The sequence below is a fragment of the Oncorhynchus mykiss genome, chromosome 7 (genome assembly GCF_013265735.2).
Source record: "Oncorhynchus mykiss isolate Arlee chromosome 7, USDA_OmykA_1.1, whole genome shotgun sequence".
In the NCBI taxonomy this organism is placed as follows: Eukaryota; Metazoa; Chordata; class Actinopteri; order Salmoniformes; family Salmonidae; genus Oncorhynchus; species Oncorhynchus mykiss.
The window spans coordinates 64,231,524-64,252,931 of record NC_048571.1 but is presented as its reverse complement, the minus strand read 5'-3'; the positions used below and the strand labels follow the sequence as shown (position 1 = coordinate 64,252,931).

The 21,408-nt window shown below is 44.1% G+C and overlaps 1 protein-coding gene across 4 annotated transcripts; it reads left to right on the top strand.

The window, feature by feature from the left end:
* Nucleotides 1–524: 524 nt before the first annotated feature.
* On the top strand, nt 525–19,766 carry LOC110528224 (transmembrane protein 198). Of its 4 annotated transcripts, none has more exons than XM_021610096.2 (5): nt 525–1,084; nt 15,523–15,693; nt 16,789–17,364; nt 17,747–17,895; nt 18,260–19,766. In XM_021610096.2, the coding sequence occupies exons 2-5, from the start codon at nt 15,552–15,554 to the stop codon at nt 18,407–18,409; spliced, it is 1,017 nt and encodes a 338-aa protein (XP_021465771.1). In that variant the 5' UTR covers nt 525–1,084; nt 15,523–15,551; the 3' UTR covers nt 18,410–19,766. The 4 variants fall into 4 exon arrangements, with proteins under 4 accessions (XP_021465771.1, XP_021465769.1, XP_036839708.1 ...); XM_021610094.2 differs by having other exon boundaries at nt 526–1,084; nt 15,429–15,693; XM_036983813.1 differs by having other exon boundaries at nt 527–665.
* Nucleotides 19,767–21,408: the final 1,642 nt, after the last annotated feature.

Here is a 21,408-nt window from a genome sequence, read left to right as displayed (position 1 = left end):
GTTAGCGAGCTAGCTAACGTAAGCCATCTAGCTAGAATTTGTAACATATTTTAGCAAATTCTTAACATATTGTATGTTTAAAGTACGTTTAGAAAATTCGTAACATATAACACGAATTGTAATTCGTAGCATATCATACGGAATGGGTGCTGGACATCCAAAATTAATATATACCATACGAAATGTTACATTTCATACACACACACCTAACTATGTAATTACACTTAATATATTATTATTATTATTATTATAGAAGACCAACTCAGTCCCATCCAAGCCTCGTTCCCCTACCTTGCCCTTTCAGTACCAAATTTGAATTCAACCAGGCAGCAATAACAGATGGCTATGATGTCAAGCGTTTTCAGCTGTTGGCTGAAAGTTGGAGAGACAGGGAGGGAGAGAGAGGGGGGGAGAGAGTGAGAGGGAGGGAGAGAGCGAGAGGGAGAGAGAGAGAGAGGGAGAGAGGAATGGAGGAGAGAGGGAGGAAGGGAGAAGAGAGAGCGGGAGGGAGGAAGGGAGGAGAGAGAGCGGGAGGGAGGGAGGAAGAGAGAGAACGGTTGGACTCTCACGGAGAAAAATAATGGGCCAACTCTTTTTTTTTATGAGTTTAGAACTCGAGAGAAAACCCCTTGGGTATCAACAACAGTCTACGCCAGAAAGAGGAGGTGTGTAAAAGAAAAGGGTTGGAGGAAAAACAATTTGGCTCGCTGTAACTAGCTTCTGTCAGACGTGACTAACTAGCCAACTGACAAACTGATTTTTAATACAATGCCGTGGAACTTATAAATACATGTTATCAACCGAAATAACTCACTTAAGTTCCTCCGTTGAGACTGCAAAGAACGATTTATAATTTTAGACACAGTTTTTGAAGATGACGAGAACGCGGGGCTGATTCATTTTGAATAACCTATTCTTGTCCTTAAAACATTGAAGGGAAAACTTTTGTTTTTCTCACTGTGACTATAGCCTATGTGCATTGGAACCGGTTTTTCCACTGCTGCTTCGATTTTCTGTTGTTTTCCGTTGTGTTCATGCCTGACAGTTTTCACGGAAAACAGATCCACGTAGCCGAACGAAGTCGGTAAGTGTTCTTCTGTACAGTGTGTAAATAAATGATGAACCTTTACAGGATGTAAATTACAGCCATATCATTGGCTATGATGGATTATATTCGCACCGCAGACAATACTATTTATGATCTTTAAGCTCCTTCAAACAAGAGAAAGATACAATGAAACTGAATCACCCCGTGAAATTGAACAATCAATGTAACGTTAATTCCTGTAGAAGAGCTGCTGTTTGAAAAAGTCTGCGGGTGGGATGCTCATAAACTTGTGTTACTGACTAGTACACCGTTTTGAAGTTAAAAACACTATTTTAATAATGAATTCCAAGAGTAAGTGTAGGCTAAACTTTTTTTGTTTTATTCATTCAGTAATTTATCATATAATGTTGATGTCACTCTCCAGTCAATTAATGTGTGAGCTCTGTTTCAAGATAATTTCAGTAGAACCTATTGGGTTATTATACAGAAGATAACAATGTAAACAACTTGGGAAATTAGCCATTTTATGGAGAGAAGCCTGAAATGGATTGATTGTTATCTTTTAACGATTGTTATCATAGTCAGACATGTACACTCCTTGATCCTATTGACCAGATAAGCATTGTTATGTTTTTTGTCCTTGACAGTAATACAATTACATACAAACAACACCAATTGTTTACATGTTCAGTTATTTTCACATATTCCTTTTTTTCTATTTGTTTTCGTCCATACTTCCTCCACCATAGCCTCAGACAGGACATGAAAGAACCTTGGCCTTGTGGCCCAGTGTGTTTACTGGTGGGGGTGCACCTTGTTTTTTTTGGGGGGGGGGTAGCTTGTGTCCCTCTGTGGCAAAGGAGTCATCTCTAGTTACACCCCTCAATGCTCTTCCCCCTCCTACACCCTCCTAGCAAGCCCCCCCAAAGCCAGTCGGCTAGCTAGGGCCAGATGGCTTTGCCTAAACCACTCTGGGAAAATGCAGTGATGGAGCCCTTCCCTGCTCCGGAGAGAGAGCGGCATATGAGGGGGAAAGAGCAGGCGGTCAATGTTGGGGTGTTTTACTTAACTCTTAGTCCTTGAGGTTCTGTAGTGTACTGTGTTATTCTGTTTTTCAATTAGTACTGAAGCACTCATCGTCCCTCCAATCAGGAGCCTTGGTCTTGACCTTAGGAGGCAGCCTCGGTGGCACGTATAACCCTCAGTCTCCAGGTGTATTGTAACTGCCTAGTTCTGTCTGGTTAGAAAACTAATCATTCTGAACTACTTTCCTTTCATTGTATACTTTCACTCACCACCTGTAGATCTGAGAGTTAAATTGGAACTCCATCACAGGGTGTTCACCAATAGCCACTTTCACACTGGCATTTTCAACTCAGGGTGACTCAAAGACAAACTGGTTGATGAGATTTTCAACCCGAATGAATGGTGTGAACTGTCAACCCTGCTAATGACCAGGGTTGAAATAGGGTCAGGGTGGAAAGGAGAGGTGAGACACCCTACTTAATGTAGCCCTGACCCATGATGACAGAGTGTATATTATCCATAATAGTCATGGGCGTCAGGTCTTATTGTGGAAACACTTCTACTGGTGGTGTCATAGTGAGTTGAATAGTCTTCTACTCTACTGTCTTTACTGACTGTACACTCCACACCCCAATTAGAGGGGTCTTTCTAATTGACCTGGCCTGGGTATCCTGGAAGGATATTGACCTCATCTCATCAGTAGAGGATGCCTGGTCGTTCTTTAAAAGTAATCTCCTCACCATCTTAAATAAGCATGCCCCTTTCAAAAGATGTAGAACTAAGAACAGATACAGCCCTTTGTTCACTCCAGACCTGACTGCCCTTGACCAGCACAAAACATCCTGTGGCGGACCGCACTAGCATCGAATAGTCCCCACGAAATTAAACTTTTCAGGGAAGTCAGGAACCAATACACGCTGTCAGTTAGGAAAGCAAAGGCTCGTTTTTTCAAACAGAAATTTGCATCCTGTAGCTCTAACTCCAAAAGGCTGGGCTAGACAATCTGGACCCTCTCTTTCTGAAATTATCCGCCGCCATTGTTGCAACCCCTATTACCAGTCTGTTCAACCTCTCTTTCGTATCGTCCGAGATCTCTAAAGATTGGAATGCTGCCGCGGTCATCCCCCTCTTCAAAGGGGGTGACACTCTAGACCCAAACTGTTACAGACCTATATTCATCCTGCCCTGCCTTTCTAAAGTCTTTGAAAGCAAAGTTAACAAATAAATCACTGACCATTTCGAATCCCACCATACCTTCTCCACTGTACACTCCGGGTTTCCGAGCTGGTCACGGGTGCACCTCAGCCACGCTCAAGGTACTAAACGATATCATAACCGCCATTGATAAAAGACAGTACTGTGCAGCCGTCTTCATCGACCTGGCCAAGGCTTTCGACTCTGTCAATCACCGTATTCTTATCGGCAGACTCAACAGCCTTGGTTTCTCAAATGACTGCCTCGTCTGGTTCACCAACTACTTCCCAGATAGAGTTCAGTGTGTCAAATCGGAGGGCCTGTTGTCCGGACTTCTGGCAGTCTATATGGTGGTGCCACAGGGTTAAATTCTGGAGCCAACTCTTTTCTCTGGATACATCAACAATGTCACTCTTGCTGCTGGTGATTCCCTGATCCACTTCTACGCAGATGACACCATTCTGTATACAATAGGCCCTTCTATGGACACTGTGTTAACAAACCTCCAAACGAGCTTCAATGCCATACAACTCTCCTTCCGTGGCCTCCAACTGCTCTTAAATGCTAGTAAAACTAAATGTATGCTTTTCAACCGATCGCTGCCCGCACCCGCCCGCCCGACTAGCATCAATACTCTGGATGGTTCTGACTTAGAATATGTGGACAACTACAAATACCTAGGTGTCTGGTTAGACTGTAAACTCTCCTTCCAGACTCATATTAAACATCTCCAATCCATAATTAAATCTAGAATCGGCTTCCTATTGCGCAACAAAGCATCCTTCACTCACGCTGCCAAACACACCCTCGTAAAACTGACCATCCTACCGATCCTCAACTTCGGAGATGTCATTTACAAAATAGCCTCCAACACTACTCAGCAAACTGGATGCAGTCTATCACAGTGCCATCCGTTTTGTCACCAAAGCCCCATACACTACCCACCACTGCAACCTGTATGCTCTCGTCAGCTGGCCCTCGCTACATATTTGTCGCCAGACCCATTGGCTCCAGATCATCTATAAGTCTTTGCTAAGTTAAGCTCCGCCTTATCTCAGCTCACTGTTCACCATAACAACACCCACTCGTAGCATGCGCTCCAGCAGGTATATCTCACTCGTCGTCCCCAAAGCCAACACCTCCTTTGGCCACCTTTCCTTCCAGTTCTCTGCAGCCAATGACTGGAACAAATGGCAAAAATCGTTGAAGTTGGAGACTTCTCTCCCTCACTAACTTTAAGCGTCAGCTATCTGAGCAGCTTACCGATCGCTGCAGCTGTACACAGTCCATCTGTAAATAGCCCATCCAATCTACCTACCTCATCCCCATATTGTTTTGATTTACTTTTTTTCTTTTTTGCACACAAGTATTTCCACTTGCACATCATCATCTGCACATCTATCACTCCAGTGTTAATTTGCTAAATTGTAATTACTTCGCTACTATGGCCTATTTATTGCCTTACCTCCTTAATCCATTTGTACACACCTTATATAGATTTTCTTTATTGTGTTATTGACTGTACCTTTGTTTATTCCATGTGTAACTTTGTGTTGTTTGTGTTGCACTGCTTTGCTTTATCTTGGCCAGGTCGCAGTTGTAAATGAGAACTTGTTCTCAACTGGCCTACCTGGTTAAATAAAGGTGAAATAAAAAAAGAGACCTTCAGCTGTGGTAGCAGAGGTCAACCCTGCCAAGGCTCGTATGGTCCAGCCAAAAACATGACCTGTCAGAGTTGAAAGGCCTCAACTTTAGCTTAGCGTCTCTTCATCTGTAGGATGAGCGAGGGGGCAACGATGGGTCGTGTGTAAATAAGACTGCTGTTGCAATGCTTGGGCAGCTGTATATACCATCAATGAGGAGGGTGGAGAGTGCAGCCCCTGAGGCATGCTCCCTGTCCTGTTGATCTGTAATGCAGTTTGAAATCTGGGTCCTTTTTTGCTGAGCTGAAAGTTTTGAGATAATTTAGAACGGGAAGTTTGTTGACGTTTAACTTTCCATGATCTGACAAGCCTTTCTCATGTGTTCTCTGCATCAGGCTATTTCAGGAGAAGTCCTGTGATTGATAGATGCTCTAACTTTTTGTTTATTATCCTTTCCAGGGACCTCTCTTCATAGACCTGTTCTGGGTCTGGATATCCCAGTTTTTTTGACCCCTGTAATGTTATTGCTGTATCTATGTCTGCAATGTTAAATTCGTTCCAGTAAAACTGAATGCACAGAGCAGACTTCCTTGTCTATACAGAAAAGGGAAGTCTATCACGATAACAATATTTGTCATGGAGTGTTTATTACCAGATGCATGTAATTGATTATAATACCAAGTTACATTCTGAACTGTGTCTCAATAATCCCAACATGGTCTACTCAATCTGTCTCACTGTCTAGTTTCTTTGTGTCACAGACCTTCAAGTAGCTAGTTCATAGGACATGAGCTCAGAAGAACAAGGCTAGCTTTGTTTAAAAGCACAGGCCTACATACAGTGCCTTCAGAAAGTATTCATACCCCTTGACTTATTCCACATGTTGTTGTGTTACAGCCTGAATTCAAAATGGATTGAATGAGTTACTATCCTGATTTCCATCATATCCCATGGTTGTCAGGCATTGCTCTACAAGCCAAGGACTCATTTAGGCATACTACTGCCTTGGAGTAGCCTGTACTCTAATATACTGTGCTGTGTTGGTCCTGCACTGGCAGAGTGTATCTATACACTGAACACACTAGGATCTCCCACAAATGAGCCCCCTCAGTTAAAAGAGCCTGGAAATAGTCTATGTTGAACCCTGTTGACAAGAGGAGATGCTTGTTGTGGGTTAGGCCAGGAGATGGAGTGAGTCTTCTCCTGTAGCATTAGTCTAGTAAGGGCAGTCAAAGTATTTGGGTGTGGAACAGTTCTGCTGTCTCATTGACCGAACTGAGCATCCAAAAGGAATAGTAGGGTTTTTTGGGGTCTTGGAGATCCACAAACATCCATTCATAGAGAGACTCAAAAGTATTGGGTGATGTAGTTTTCCCCTGGCTTAGGGGCTGCCAGAGAACCCTAGAAGTGTACACGAAGGAGGTATTTTAGGATGGGAGAGACCATATGGAGGTACAATTATACCCTGGTACCAGACAGATGTTGGGTGGAATGGAAGAACTGCTCTGCGCTGCTGTAAATGACAGAGCTGACCTTGAAGTGGCACAAACGCTTCAAGCTCTGTCAAGTTGGTTGTTGATCACTGTTAGACAGCCATTTTCAAGTCTTCCCATAGATTTTCAAGTCAAAACTGTAACTTGGCCACTCAGGAATATTCACTGTCTTCTTGGTAAGCAACTCCAGTGTATATTTGGCCTTGTGTTTTAGGTTATTGTCCTGCTGAAAGGTGAATTCATCTCCCAGTTTCTGATGGAAGGAAGACTGAACCAGGTTTTCCTCTTGGATTTTGTCTGTGCTTAGATCTATTATTTATTTTTATCAAAAAACTCCCTAGTCCCAAGATGATGGAGCCACCATGCTTGAAAATATGAAGAGTGGAACTGTGTTGGATTTTCCCCAAATATAATGCTTTATATACAGGAAATAAAGTACATTTTCTTTCCCACAGTTTTTGTAGTTTTACTTTAGTGCGTTATTATAGATAGGGTGCATGTTTTGGAATATTTTTATTCTGTACAGGCTTCCTTTTCACTCTGTAATTTAGCTTAGTATTGTGGAGTAACTACAATGTTGTTAATCCATCCTCAATTTTCTCCAACCATGGCCATTAAACTCTAACTGTTTTAAAATCACCATTGGGCTCATGGTGAAATCCCTGAGTGGTTTCCTAACCCCCCCTACAACTGAGTTAGGAAGGACGCCTGTATCTTTGTATTGTATTGATACACCATCCAAAGCGTAATTAATTACTTCACCATGCTCAACGGGATATTCAGTGTCTGCTTTTTTTTTTTTTTTTTTTTACCTATATACCAATAGGTGCCCTTCTTAGCGAGGCATTGGAAAACCTCCCTGGTGTGCTTGAAATTCACTACTCGACTGAGAGACCTTGCAGATAATTGTATGTGTGGGGTACAGAGATGGGGTAATCATTCAAAGTCAAGACATTTCAGCGTTTAATTTTGTATTAATTTGTAAAAATTTAGAACAAAATACTATTCTGTCATCGTGGGGTATTTATTGTGTGTAGATCAGTGGCACACGTTTTGAATTGAATCTATTTGAAATTCAGGCTGTAACACAACAAAATGTGGAAGAAAACAAGGGGTGTGAATACTTTCTGAAGGCGCTGTAGGTGAGGCTAGGCATCCACTCCTTTGTTTTTGTGTTCATAGTGACTCCATCACACTCCACTCCCTGTATAGCCTAGTCTGGCTTTGCAATGACACTGCATGTCCAATTGGTTTCTTATAGTCTGCTAGTTCTAAACCGTGTGACGTGTAGACATAATTATTGCATTCAATGTTTGCTCTCATAAAGACCCCCATCACTCTTTAACTCTGTGTAATGATAAGTACACTACATTCAGTGGTGTAAAGTACTTAAGTAAAATTACTTCAAAGTACTACATAAGTTGTTTTTTGGGGTATCTGTACTTTACTTTACTTTTTATATTTTTGACAACTTTTTGCAGGTTTTTCAGTATTTCCCTTTCTGCTCAAAACATTTATTTTGTTGTAGGCTATTTAACAACTTAATGCAATTCTTAAGGAGGTCGTGGCATTTCTGTCTCTCTGAACTACATTGACATTGTCAGTCTCTAGAAAAAGGCATCCCCATTTGTACAAACACAGACTTGTCAATGTGCATGGTGGGGATGATTATAATGTGTGGATTGGAGTTGTTATATTTGCATGAGTGTGTGTGCGTGACGTTTGTGGGTCTGTTGTGTGAGTGCATGGAAATAGGGGTGTGTGTCTACATGTGTATCATACACGTGACTGCCTCTCGAAAAGGCCTCTCATTGTTTCTCTGTTCTTCTACTTACTGGTTTTTCTCCTTTTTTTTTTTGTAAGGAACTCTTTACAATCAGAGTTGAAAGGCCTCCATTGTTTGGGCCTTTCACAAAGGCAGGCATGGAGTGGAAGGGCTTGAGGGAGAATAGGATCTCTTTCTGAGACTGATAAAACTATTACAATATTTAAAAGGATATACAGTATGTTAAACCATGTGTTAAACAGTTGGTTTTCTGGATACTCATTCAGTCATAATATAAAAGATGTATGCTTGCCATCAGAGACAGTTGTTTGCGTGTCTGTAAGTGAAGAAATGTAGGCCTATAGACTACATTGGAGAAACGTGACCATAACTTTTCCTCCATGGTGATTGGGAGGTAGATGGTTTGGGGTGTTTGATAGTGATGTGTTATCTTTTATGATGACATTAGAGGTTTGTTATTTTGGCACGTCTGCACATGTTAGAAAGGTCAGTGTTTTTGGTCTTAGAGTTCATGTCAGTGTTAGGCTTTGTTGTAAACTTACTGCCCCTAAAATCACTTTCTATATATTCTCACTCTGTAATTACTGCTCTCTGAAGGGGTTACAGATTGCATTCTCTCTCGTTCTCTCCCTCCCTCCCTCCCTCTCTCTCTTTGAAGAGCACTGTAGGGTTCAGAGCCTGGTCCAGAACTTGGACCGAGAGCTCTCTGCTCTCGGTCCAAGCCTGGCTACAGAAAGACTGGAGGTGTCAGTGCCAAATTCATTGCAGGTCCCCCCCTCCGCCTCATTCACTCTTGAGGAACAAAGTGTTGTTTGAGAGGCACTGATCAGAGATTTAGAGGAGAAATGATAGAGACAGGCTGAAAGAAAGAATGGTGGTGAGCTGTGACTTTATCACCAACTTAATAAAAATGTCTGGATGTGAGGATGTGGAAGGAGTGTAGATGAGGTTTAAGGGCTCCCGAGTGGCACAGCGGTCTAAGGCACTGCATCTCCATGCTAGAGGTGTCACTACAGACACCCTGGTTCAATTCCAGGCTGTATCACAACCGGCCGTGATTGGGAGTCCAATAGGGTGGCGCACAATTTGCCCAGCGTCGTCCGAGTTTGGCCGGTGTAGGCCGTCATTGTAAATAAGAATGTGTTCTTAACTGACTTGCCTAGTTAAATAAAAATGCTACAATTATTTAAGGATGTCTTTATGACTGGTAGATCATTCTATCCTCGTTTCATCTTCAGATTCATAATTTCCTTCGTTAGTCAGCATGGATGAGTAAAGGTTATCATAGATCTGTGATTTTACCATAGTGGTCTAATCATGATAATAAATCTGTTGAAATGCACTTAATGACTTGTAACCATGGTATTTATGTTCCTCCTCAATAGAACATAGTGTCAATTCTTTGCCTTTTAAGAGATAAAAGGGAGGGTGTCTGTGGCTGTCTCTCAGTAGACCACTTTCAAACACTGTCACATATCATGTGGAGTGCATCTCATTTGCTCCCTGTTTTTGAGATGAGCTGAGATGACAAACGAGTCTTGTCCCTTCGTTTCCCAGTCAAATGAGCTCCCAAATGCAGCAGGTTTTTCAGTATTTCCCTCTCTGCTCAAAACATCCATTTACATAACACTCTTCAGGACTACCTTTAATCTGATTAGCATTCCTCAATAACTAACGACAAGGTGTATTCAGTAACGACAAGGTGTATTCAGTAACGACAAGGTGTATTCAGTAACGACAAGATGTATTCAGTAACGACAAGGTGTATTCAGTAACGACAAGATGTATTCAGTAACGACAAGGTGTATTAAGTGCAGCAATTTTACTTCATAAGAAACAAAATGGAAGATGTCTCATTGCACCATATATCAACATGTATTTGATGTCTATTTGATTTAATTACAAATATTTAAGGACCAGGTTTGGTTGGTAATGGATTGGACAGGTCAGTGAGAGGGGTTATTCAAGTTCAGGAGGATTGGCAAATCTATCCAGAAAGGGTGTTTCACCTATTTGACCACATAAAAAATTGGCTTTATCTGTACACAAGTTGTGTTCAAGTTGCCAGCCAGAGAGCATTCTCTCTCAGCTGTGAATGTTGATATCATAGTGTCTCACATATTAGAGCATGAGTGAGTGCATCTGAATCCATGATGAAAGGCCCATATAAACAGAATCCAGTTCTGAGATCATTTTGAACATGTGGACTGAGAGTGGAGTGTTTTATTTGACTTGTTTAGAGATCATAACCCACAGTTGTAGCATAACCCATTGTCATCATCATGTTCTAATAGCCAAGGCATTCAAACCTATATCACCAAGTTTTTTTTAGTCTTAAATTAAACCAGAAAATAAGAGTGTTGGTGTTGACACTCCAGCCTCCAAATCCAACTCTAACTTTCCTGCTCTGCTTCCTGCCCTGAGGGAAAAGTCACCTCCAGCACCGCCACTGATCTCCACTTCCTCCTCTTGGCCACAGCTTCCTGCCCTGAGGGAAAAGTCACCTCCAGCACCGCCACTGATCTCCACTTCCTCCTCTTGGCCACAGCTTCCTGCCAATGAGAGAGAGTGATTCTCTTATGGTTAATAGGCAACCACAGTTGGCACAAAGTGGACACCATGGAGTAGGTTGGTCCTATCATGTCCATACTATTCTCCAGTCTCCACCATGCCCAATGGGCAGGACACAGGGCATTTGGAATCATGGAGAATTAGGTTTATAGCTGTAGCTATAAGGGTGGGGGGTGGAGCTGTAGATCAACAGGCATCATGCCCAGGCAGGGGGAGACCATGGCAAATGGTACAGTCTCGCATACCCCCCTGTGCCAAGCTGTGCCACCATACAGCTGGACTGTAACGTTTAGTTCTCAGCTGCCCTCTGCCTTAAAGCCAGAGCACCCTTGGAATCCCTGACCTCTCTCACACCCCCACAACTCCATCAGTGGTTAATGAAACTCACCCAAACTAGCTATGTGGGGAACCTGGGCATGGCTCTGCCTGTCTCTCAGCTGTTGAGGCTTGAGCCCCTCCACCCCACCCCACCCCTCCCTCCCTCCATCCATCCATGGTGTTTGTCAAGCAAGTGTGTTAGGCAACATTCTAAAGCAATTTGTTCCAAGGTCATTTCATACCAACATACTCAGTCATCTATAAGTGTGACTATATTCACATATACAGCACTAGCAGCAACCTTATTTTACCCGTTGTCATGACAACACACACAGAAATGTCATATTGGAGGTCATTCAAGATGTACTTCATCAAAATGTATCGAAAGAGACAATTTCTACTTCTGTGCCTTGAGCTCCGAGACAAAACATGGAGCCACGTCACTTCCTCCTTATCTGGTGAGAATGGGTGACAATATCAGCCTTCTGGACAGCTACCAGCTAGACCCCCATCATCTAGACCCCTTTATCCCACTGGGCACAGACATGAATTCAACGTCTATTCGACGTTGGTTCAACTTAATTTCATTGAAATTAAGTGGAAACAACATTGATTCAACCAGTGTGTGCCCAGTGGGATCCTTCATCCACCCACATGCTCAATGCCATGGCACACACACATACACACTCAGACACAGCCTCCTTTCCCTGGGTCCCTCCATCTCTCTGTGATATGCCCTATCTCCCAGCATATGCCAGTAGAGGTCAATGCTAGGGCCTTATAGCCTTTGTGCCGCCCCATAATGGCACCATTCTCCCTGAGCGGCACGGACTCCAGGCCTCACACACACACTGGCCACCATTGTGACTCTCACAGGGACAATGTGGGGACAGACACATGGACTTGGGAGAGAGTTGGTGTGTGTGTGTGCGGTCGGATGAACAAGTTGTGCAACTTGATGGATTACCCGCAACACCCTTGCAGTCACTTTTGAATGTCTTCAGAGGTGAGCCGTTATCTTAGCTTTCCCTTGCTCTTCAAACCTTCTCCTATTCCTGTTTTTGGTCCAGCTGAATGGTGAAGTTTGACTAGAATTTTCACTGTAAACAGATATATTTGATAGTTTGCAAAAGTGCTGTCTTGCACAATCAGAGGATGTTTTTTTGGCATGAACTTCAATAAAAGTTCCTGTTAGTGTGTTAACTTTGACTTGGGCAGGTTGGAGGTAATGCCACAAATCCATCCATGTCATCATAACTGAATATGATGAAAGAGAAGTCCATACTATAACCTCAAGGTGAAATGCTCTCAGGTTTTCAATAAGGGTGTTACTGCACCGCACATTATGCTGTCCGGACCTCTGGCAGTCTCTATGGGGGTGCCACAGGGTTCAATTCTTGGACCGACTCTCTTCTCTGTATACATCAATGAGGTCGCTCTTGCTGCTGGTGAGTCTCTGATCCACCTCTACGCAGACGACACCATTCTGTATACTTCTGGCCCTTCTTTGGACACTGTGTTAACAACCCTCCAGGCAAGCTTCAATGCCATACAACTCTCCTTCCGTGGCCTCCAATTGCTCTTAAATACAAGTAAAACTAAATGCATGCTCTTCAACCGATCGCTACCTGTACCTACCCGCCTGTCCAACATTACTACTCTGGACGGCTCTGACTTAGAATATGTGGACAACTACAAATACTTAGGTGTCTGGTTAGACTGTAAACTCTCCTTCCAGACCCATATCAAACATCTCCAATCCAAAGTTAAATCTAGAATTGGCTTCCTATTTCGCAACAAAGCATCCTTCACTCATGCTGCCAAACATACCCTTGTAAAACTGACCATCCTACCAATCCTCGACTTTGGCGATGTCATTTACAAAATAGCCTCCAATACCCTACTCAACAAATTGGATGCAGTCTATCACAGTGCAATCCGTTTTGTCACCAAAGCCCCATATACTACCCACCATTGCGACCTGTACGCTCTCGTTGGCTGGCCCTCGCTTCATATTCGTCGCCAAACCCACTGGCTCCATGTCATCTACAAGACCCTGCTAGGTAAAGTCCCCCCTTATCTCAGCTCGCTGGTCACCATTGCATCTCCCACCTGTAGCACACACTCCAGCAGGTATATCTCTCTAGTCACCCCCAAAACCAATTATTTCTTTGGCCGCCTCTCCTTCCAGTTCTCTGCTGCCAATGACTGGAATGAACTACAAAAATCTCTGAAACTGGAAACACTTATCTCCCTCACTAGCTTTAAGCACCAACTGTCAGAGCAGCTCACAGATTACTGCACCTGTACATAGCCCACCTATAATTTAGCCCAAACAACTACCTCTTTCCCTACTGTAATTAATTAATTAATTTATTTTGCTCCTTTGCACCCCCATTATTTTTATTTCTACTTTGCACATTCTCCCATTGCAAATCTACCATTCCAGTGTTTTACTTGCTATATTGTATCTACTTTGCCACCATGGCCTTTTTGCCTTTACCTCCCTTATCTCACCTCATTTGCTCACATCGTATATAGACTTGTTTATACTGTATTATTGACTGTATGTTTGTTTTACTCCATGTGTGTCGTTGTATGTGTCGAACTGCTTTGCTTTATCTTGGCCAGGTCGCAATTGTAAATGAGAACTTGTTCTCAACTTGCCTACCTGGTTAAATAAAGGTGAAATAAAATAAATAAATAAATACAAATTATTAGCCTAAATACTGTATGACTTCTGTATATCAGATTTCAGTCTCATTCTAAAGCATTCATTGTCCTGGCTTCATCCTCTCAGACCTACTTGGAAAGTCGTGCCACAGACACAGCAGACCAGTGGGGCTGTGGAGCGCTCAGATGGCTAGATCATTTGTCTTGAGTTGTCCTTGGCCTTTTGAAAACAAGTGAGACAGTCCCCTCTGTTCTATCTGGCTGAGACAGAGAGGCAGACACGTGAAGGACTGAGTGAATGAAGCGAGAACTCTTCCTCTAGCTCTGGAAAAAGAGAGGGAAGCAGAGAGCTACTATCCAACGGGCCCTCATTCTTTCCATGTCAAGTCATGGCCAGGTCATAATGTATCTCAGATGGAGAGGGGGGGAGAGGAGTTTAAAAGCAGAAGTTTGGGAGAATGGAGGGAGAGGGGGATTGAGAAGTGAAAGAGCAGATCAGGAGAGCAGGCACACTGCTCTGTTACTGTTTTTCTCCTGAGCCTGGAAACGTGAGTTTGCTGTAATCGGATCAGAACTGGGGTGAGATCATAAAGAAGGCTGGCCAGCAGCCCCAGAGAGAGCAGCCCACCCTGAGCAATGAGCCCTACACAGCCTCCCCAACAGGCAAACTGGGAGGGGAGTTGGGGCTGCCTGATTAACTGTTCACTAGCACCACTCGATGTCCGTAGTAGCCCTACTTTTAGTATAGTAATTTACTTTCACCCAGACATTTTTACTACATAGCCTATTTTAAATGCCTGACATAGACACCTCAAGTTCAATTTAGGAGAGTTGTAAAAAATATTTTATTTAAAACGTGGACCCCAGTAAACTTGAGTGGGTGTTTGCTGCTGATATGAAATCAGTGTTGAATATGCACACTGAAAATGATGTTGTTTGAGTGGACTTGAGTGGACACTGGACATCTGCTGCTATGTTGATTAGAGTGGTCATAATTACACAAATACAGTAGAGTAGACAGACACTGCAATAATTCAATATTATATAAGACGTTCCGGTACTTGGTACTGGTGTCTATAGGCCTTTTTGGTACTGTTCTTTTTCATTAATATACTACAGATGTCTCTGTAGTATGTGGTTGTCCATGTTTATGTACTCCCATGATACTGTAGTCATGGCAACGGGGTGTATGTGTGGTATACAGGACTGTGGGTTATCATGGGGGGCTAGGCTAGCAGCATATGGAGTGTCTGGCAGGCCTATATGCAGAGTCACCAGGGAGAAGTCCCAGATGGGCGGCAGATTTCACACTTCTCCTGAAGCCCCGGGGAACACTGGCGGGGGTGAGGGGTCAGAGGTCTGAATCAGGGGTGGAGGGGTGAGGAGGAGGGGGGGTTCTAGAGTGTCCTACATACACCATGTTAAACTTTTGATATTTAGCATCAATGGAGTCTCGCAACTCACCACTTTGTGTTCTCTATTTTGTGGGTAAGACAGTGTTTGTTAACCTAGCCATAGATGTTAAAGTTCTCAGTCCTCTTTGCCAGTACTGTGCCCTAAAGTCTTAACAGAGACAAATAAATACTGTCAACCACTTTATTGCATTGTGAGTTAACGCATTGTGATGGCCTGTGATGATCTATGACCTACTCAGATATTTATCTTTCATGTTACAGGCACTCAAGCTGTTCTGATGAACTTCCGATAACAGCACCACTCCTTATCCTTCAGTCCCAACCTTCAACCACCACCACCTCCTTGTCTCCCCAGTGGTCTGGTCGGTCGGAGGGAGCCCCAGGATGACAGACCCTGACGGGGCTGAAGGGGAGGGCCTGGCCGAGGTGAACGCCTGCAGCCTGGAGATCGAGAGGAAGTATGAGGTCATCCCTGCCGTCATCTGCTCCATGTGCTGCCTGTTCGGCATCATCTACTGCTTCATTGGTAAGGTCACCACGGGGTCAAGACCACAAGTCGTAACCCAACCACGTCATGTCAACGAGTAAACAAAATCTTCAATAACAAGGGTTGCGTCCCAAATGGAACCCCAATCCTTATATAGTGCACTACTTTTGACCAAGGCTCATGGTGCACAACTTTTGAACAGAGCCATATGTGGGGAATAGGGTGCCATTTGGGACGCAAACAATGTAATAGAGCAGGGGATAAGGAATGTGTATTCAGACGTATCATATGTCTGCTAATGTGTTATACAGCAGGGTTCTCCCCAGGATATTTTAACAAGGTGCTGCTGCTGATTTTTTAACACCTGTAACTGACGTTTCCTGCAATCTACAGCAGAACAATAATCATCATATTAGTGTGGGGTGCATGGCCTTAGATGATAACAAATAAAACACACTTTATATTTTCATATTTTTCGCACCAAATCCAACTTAATAACCACAATTGCTTCTTTCTCCTCCACACCGCCTCTCTTTTTAGTTTTAACTGTAGGGTAATTTATACGGCATTACATTGCTTACAGTCGATATTCTGTAATATTTATAGAGTTGCTGATGCCCTAGCCTCTGCAATTTAACTTTCTCTTTAAGCCCTAACTTATCACCTGCATATTTTTTTACTGTTAGATTCCTCAGGCTATTGAATCTCCCCCCATTGAAGTAAAGTACAACTTTAAATAAGTATTGTTTTCTTTTCACCCCCCTCTCTTTCTACCCCTCTCCTCTCTCCGTCACCATTCCCTCTCTACCCCTCTCCTCTCTCCCTCTCTCCTCTCTCCGTCACCATTCCCTTTCTCTACTCCTCTCCTCTCTACCCCTCTCCTCTCTCCGTCACCATTCCCTCTCTACCCCTCTCCTCTCTACCCCTCTCCTCTCTACCCCTCTCCTCTCTCCGTCACCATTCCCTCTCTACCCCTCTCCTCTCTCCCTCTCTACCCCTCCTCTCTCCCTCACCATTCCCTCTCTCTACTCCTCTCCTCTCTCCCTCTCTCCCGCTCTACCCCTCTCCCTCACCATTCCCTCTCTCTACTCCTCTCTCCATCACATTTCCCTCTTCACCTCTCTTTTCTCCCAGGATATCGCTGCTTCAAGGCGGTCATGTTCCTGTCGGGCCTGATGTTCGGCTCTGTCATAATCTTCCTGTTGTGCCACAAGGAGCGGGTGCTGGACACCCAGCTGAGTGTGGAAGCCTCGGCGGGTATCGGCCTGGGCATCGGCCTGCTGTGTGGCCTGGTCACCATGCTGGTGCGCTCCGTGGGTCTCTTCATGACGGGTCTGTTACTGGGCCTGCTACTTGCCCTCGCCACCCTGCTGGTCACCCACCAGTTCTACACACCCACCACCGTCTGGGTCCCCCTAGGGGTGCTGCTGGGCACTGGCATGCTGTTTGCTGTGCTCACCCTACAGTGGCAGAAGCTCTTCACCGTGTTGTCTACGTCTGTGTTCGGGGCGGCCATCATGATGGTGTGCGTTGACTACTTTGTGGAGATGCTGGCGCTGGCCAGACACGCGTATCAGTGCTTGAGGCTGTCACCGGCGCCGTCGCTCTGCTGGTACAGCTGGGTGATCATGGGTATCTGGCCGGCACTCAGCTTCATGGGGGTGCTGGTGCAGTGGAAGCTGACAGCCGTGGGGTTCTCACACACTGAGGGTAAGCATCATAGAATTCCATATACACGTAATGTATAGGATCTCTGTGGTAAGCATGGGAGGTAGAGGAAGCTGTTTGTAGAGTATGATGCATCTGTATATCTCAATATGGACTATGGACTATATTATGTTCTCTTCACTGCTACAATGGTTTTATGGTATTGGAGAACATTGTTCTGGTATTGAAACAAGACAGATTGTCTCCAAGTCAGCTGTTCATATTACATTTCAGATGATTTAAGAATGTCAAATTGTCCCCTAAAGTTCTCATGTGCTCTGTAGAATTACTAAGAAATGACTCACTGAGTAAACACACCTCTCTCCTCTGGCTCTCCTCTGGTTCTCCTCTCGCTCATATCTCTCTCTCATCTCTCTCGTCTAAGTCATCATCAGCAGGAGGCAGAAGCGGGCCCAGTTGATGCAGATCAGACAGAAAGATGTCAAGAAGCGCCAGCAGAACAGTGGGCAGGAGGGCACATACCGTCGCAAGCCCACCCCTGTCAAACGCTATGCCGGAGACCTGCTGGCACCGGTCAGTCTCTCTCTCTCTCACTCTCTCACTCTCTCACTCACTCACTCACTCACTCACTCACTCACTCACAACAGAGAAGGCTGGTGGGAGGAGCTATAGGAGGATGGGCTCATTGTAATGGCTGGAATGGAATAAATGCAACGGAGTAAAAAATGTTGTTTTTATGTGTTTGATACAGTTCCATGAATTCCATTCCAGACATTACAATGAGCCCGTCCTCCTATAGCTCCTCCCACCAGCCTCCACTGACACACACACACTCTATTCTATTTGAATTCCAACATGTAGAACAGATTCCAAGGTTGATTCTGATTATATTCCCTCTCTCCTCTTCTTCCCCTCTCTCCTTTATTCCTTCTCTCAGAGCTACCTGCAGAGTCTTAGGGACAGACAGATGGGCACAGGCAACTCCCTCAGCAGCCTGGGAACTACCAACCACACAATAATCGACTTTGACTATGAGACAAGCTCCACCGTACCCCTCACCATCACCACACCTGTCAACAGGGTCTGACGCACCGAGGGACAGACGGGGGATGACTCACTTGTTTCTTGTCCCCCCCTCCACAGTCCTCCTCCCTATGTAGTGTACTGTTGACCCTACAGACAATGTGAGTCTATTGAACAATGGACGTTCCTTACATTGACTTGGAAAAGGGCCTTGAATGCTGTCCAAGTGAAGATCAAAGCACACCTCCAGTGTACTGTACCTCGTTTGGAATGGCAGACTGGAAGGTGATGGAATGGGTCCTCGATCTGTGAGCTGTTCCCTGAGAGTGGTTGGTGTTTGGCCCCCCGTTTGATGTGTGCTGTAATCACTCTTTCAATAGACTGGGCCTGTGTGGCCTCTCCCTGTGTTGTCTGCTCTGAGCGGTGGCATGTCCATGTGAAAAGTCTGGGGTTAGGACAGAGCAGAGTACACAGTCAGAAGAAGGAGCAGAAATTATCTCATTTGACTTCTGAGGTCGTATACTTTCTCTGGTGCCATTATGTGATTGTTTGATTACATGTGGGAGAAATCACTTGACTGATGAAAACAGACTTGTTCTTGCTGTTCAGAAAGCAATACTGGGAATGGAAATGGCCATGAATTACACGAGAGCTACCTCCGAGTGATTTCAACTTTTATAATTGGAGTTAACTGTGCTTTAATGACTTGAAATGAACCAGTGGTGTGTAAACTCGGGTCAACCGCCTCAGAACAGGACACCAGCTGATGTTGACAAGGCACTGTGACGGGACAAATAAGAGGACATTTCGAGATACATTTCTCTGACCAGTGTTTTCTGTCTGTGTGAGTGTGTGTGCGTTTGTAATGTTAAGGTGTGTGTATTGCTGTTTACTTGTCCCTTTTTCGAAGTAACTGCCTGTATAGTTGAGTGCAGAAGGTTCAGGTCCAGAGAGATACACGGCAACCATTTTGTGCCTAAATACAATGGAGATTACATGGGCAACTGTTTCAAGTGACATTTATGTTTGTTTTCATTGGAACTGCAGTGCCTCTTTTAGTGGTAGCAATACTATACAATATTGTTTCAAACCATACTTGGTTATGCCAGTTATTTTTGAGCAGTAGCTTGTTTTCATTACAATTTCAAGGCAGTTTTACCTGTGTAGTACCTGTATTCAGTAATGTATATGAACAATAACATTGAAGGAATGTGCTATGGAAAAAAATTGAGCATACATTTGCTGTACTGTAGGTTACTAAGGAATTACCAGTGTTTTTATAATTGTAATTTAGTTTTGTTTTAGAATTTTAGAGGGACAGTAGGCCTACTTTCACTCAGTACTCTCAACTATTCTGAATCTGTACAGAATTGTCAATAGGAAATTGAAAGATAAACCATTAAATTAGTTTAAAAACAAAAGCTGTCTGAGTTATTTGTCTGAGGCTAAATGGCTCTATATTCCCTCACTGGTCACCTAGCAACATCAGCTGCCAAATTCTGCCTTGGAATCAGAAACACAGAGGGTCTTGAAGGCAACAAATGGGGGTGATTTCCTGCTCCCTGGTTGGTTTAAGCAGTGGTGTTGCTGTGGCAGTTCCGAACTTTAGCAGCCCACAAGTATCATGCATGAAAGCACATGGCTCTCGTCATAGGCTCTTCTGACCTCAAGTATTTCGCTAAACTTGGTGTCTCTGTTGTTCATAAGCCATTGCAATGAGATCAGAGTAGGTTTACATCATAAAGGAAACCAGGCCTGTTTTTTTGTTGACTGTCATGACTAATTTGCACAACGATGTCTTAGATGAAAAAAGTAATTCCATACATATATTCTGAACAAAACACTATTTTTTAAAGTGCTGGTCCCATGTTTGAAGTTAAGTCAGTTAAGAACACATTCTTATTTACATTGACAGCCTACACCGGCCAAACCCGGACGACGCTGGGCCAATTGTGCGCCGCCCTATGGGACTCCCAATCACGACTCCCAATCACGGCCGGTTGTGGATTTGAACCAGGGTGTTTGTTTGTAGTGACGCTTCTAGCACTGAGATGCAGTGCCTTATGCACCACTCGAGATCCCAGACATTTGCCATACTCACAAAACACTTTTTTCTCTCAAATGTTGTCCACAAATTTGTTTACATCCCTGTTACTGAGCATTTCTCATTTGCCAATATAATCCCTCCACCTGACAGGTGTGGCATATCAAGAAGTTGATTAAACAGCATGATCATTACACAGATTCCCCTTGTGCTGGGGACAATTAAAGGCCACTCTAAAATGTGCAGTTTTGTCACACAACACAATGCAACAGACGTCTCAAGTTTTGAGGGAGCGTGCAATTGGCATGCTGACTGCCGGAATGTCCACCAGAGCTGTTGTCAGAAAATGTCATGTTAATTCCTCTACCAATGTCGTTTTAGAGAATTTGGCAGTGCTTCCAACTGGCCTCACAACCGCAGACCACCTGTAACAATGTCAGCTCAGGACCTCCACATCCGGCTTCTTCGCCTGCGGGATCGTCTGAGACCAGCCATTCGGACAGCTGATGGAACTGTGGGTTTGCACAACCAAAAAAATGTCTGCACAAACTGTCGGAAACCATCTCAGGGAAGCTCATCTGCATGCTCGTTGTCCTCACCAGGGTCTTGACCTGACTGCAGTTTGCCATCGTAATCGACTGCAGTGGGCAAATGCTCACCTTCGATGGCCACTGGCACACTGGAGAAGTGTGCTCTTCGTGGACGATAGACAGCTGTCCCTGATTGAGAACCATACCTGACCAAAACATAGAAATACAAAAACATAGAAAACAGAACATAGAAGGCCCACCCAAATCACACCCTGACCAAACCAAATAGAGACATAAAAATACTCTCTAAGGTCAGGGCGTGACAGTACCCCCCCCCCCCCCCCCCCCCCCAAAGGTGTGGACTCCAACTGCAAAACCTGAACCTATAGGGGAGAGTCTGAGTCATGTGTAATCCATAGATTAGGGCCTAATGAATTTATTTCAATTGGCTGATTTCCTTATATGAACTGTAACTCAGTAAAACGTTGA

Excerpts from the sequence above, each read along its gene's own strand:
- LOC110528224 (XM_036983813.1), top strand. The coding sequence starts at position 581 with ATGGGCCAACTCTTTTTTTTTATGAGTTTAGAACTCGAGAGAAAACCC. Across the intron at positions 17,365-17,746 it reads GGGGTTCTCACACACTGAGG|TCATCATCAGCAGGAGGCAG; the intron begins GTAAGCATCATA and ends CTCTCGTCTAAG. Across the intron at positions 17,896-18,259 it reads CCGGAGACCTGCTGGCACCG|AGCTACCTGCAGAGTCTTAG; the intron begins GTCAGTCTCTCT and ends TCCTTCTCTCAG.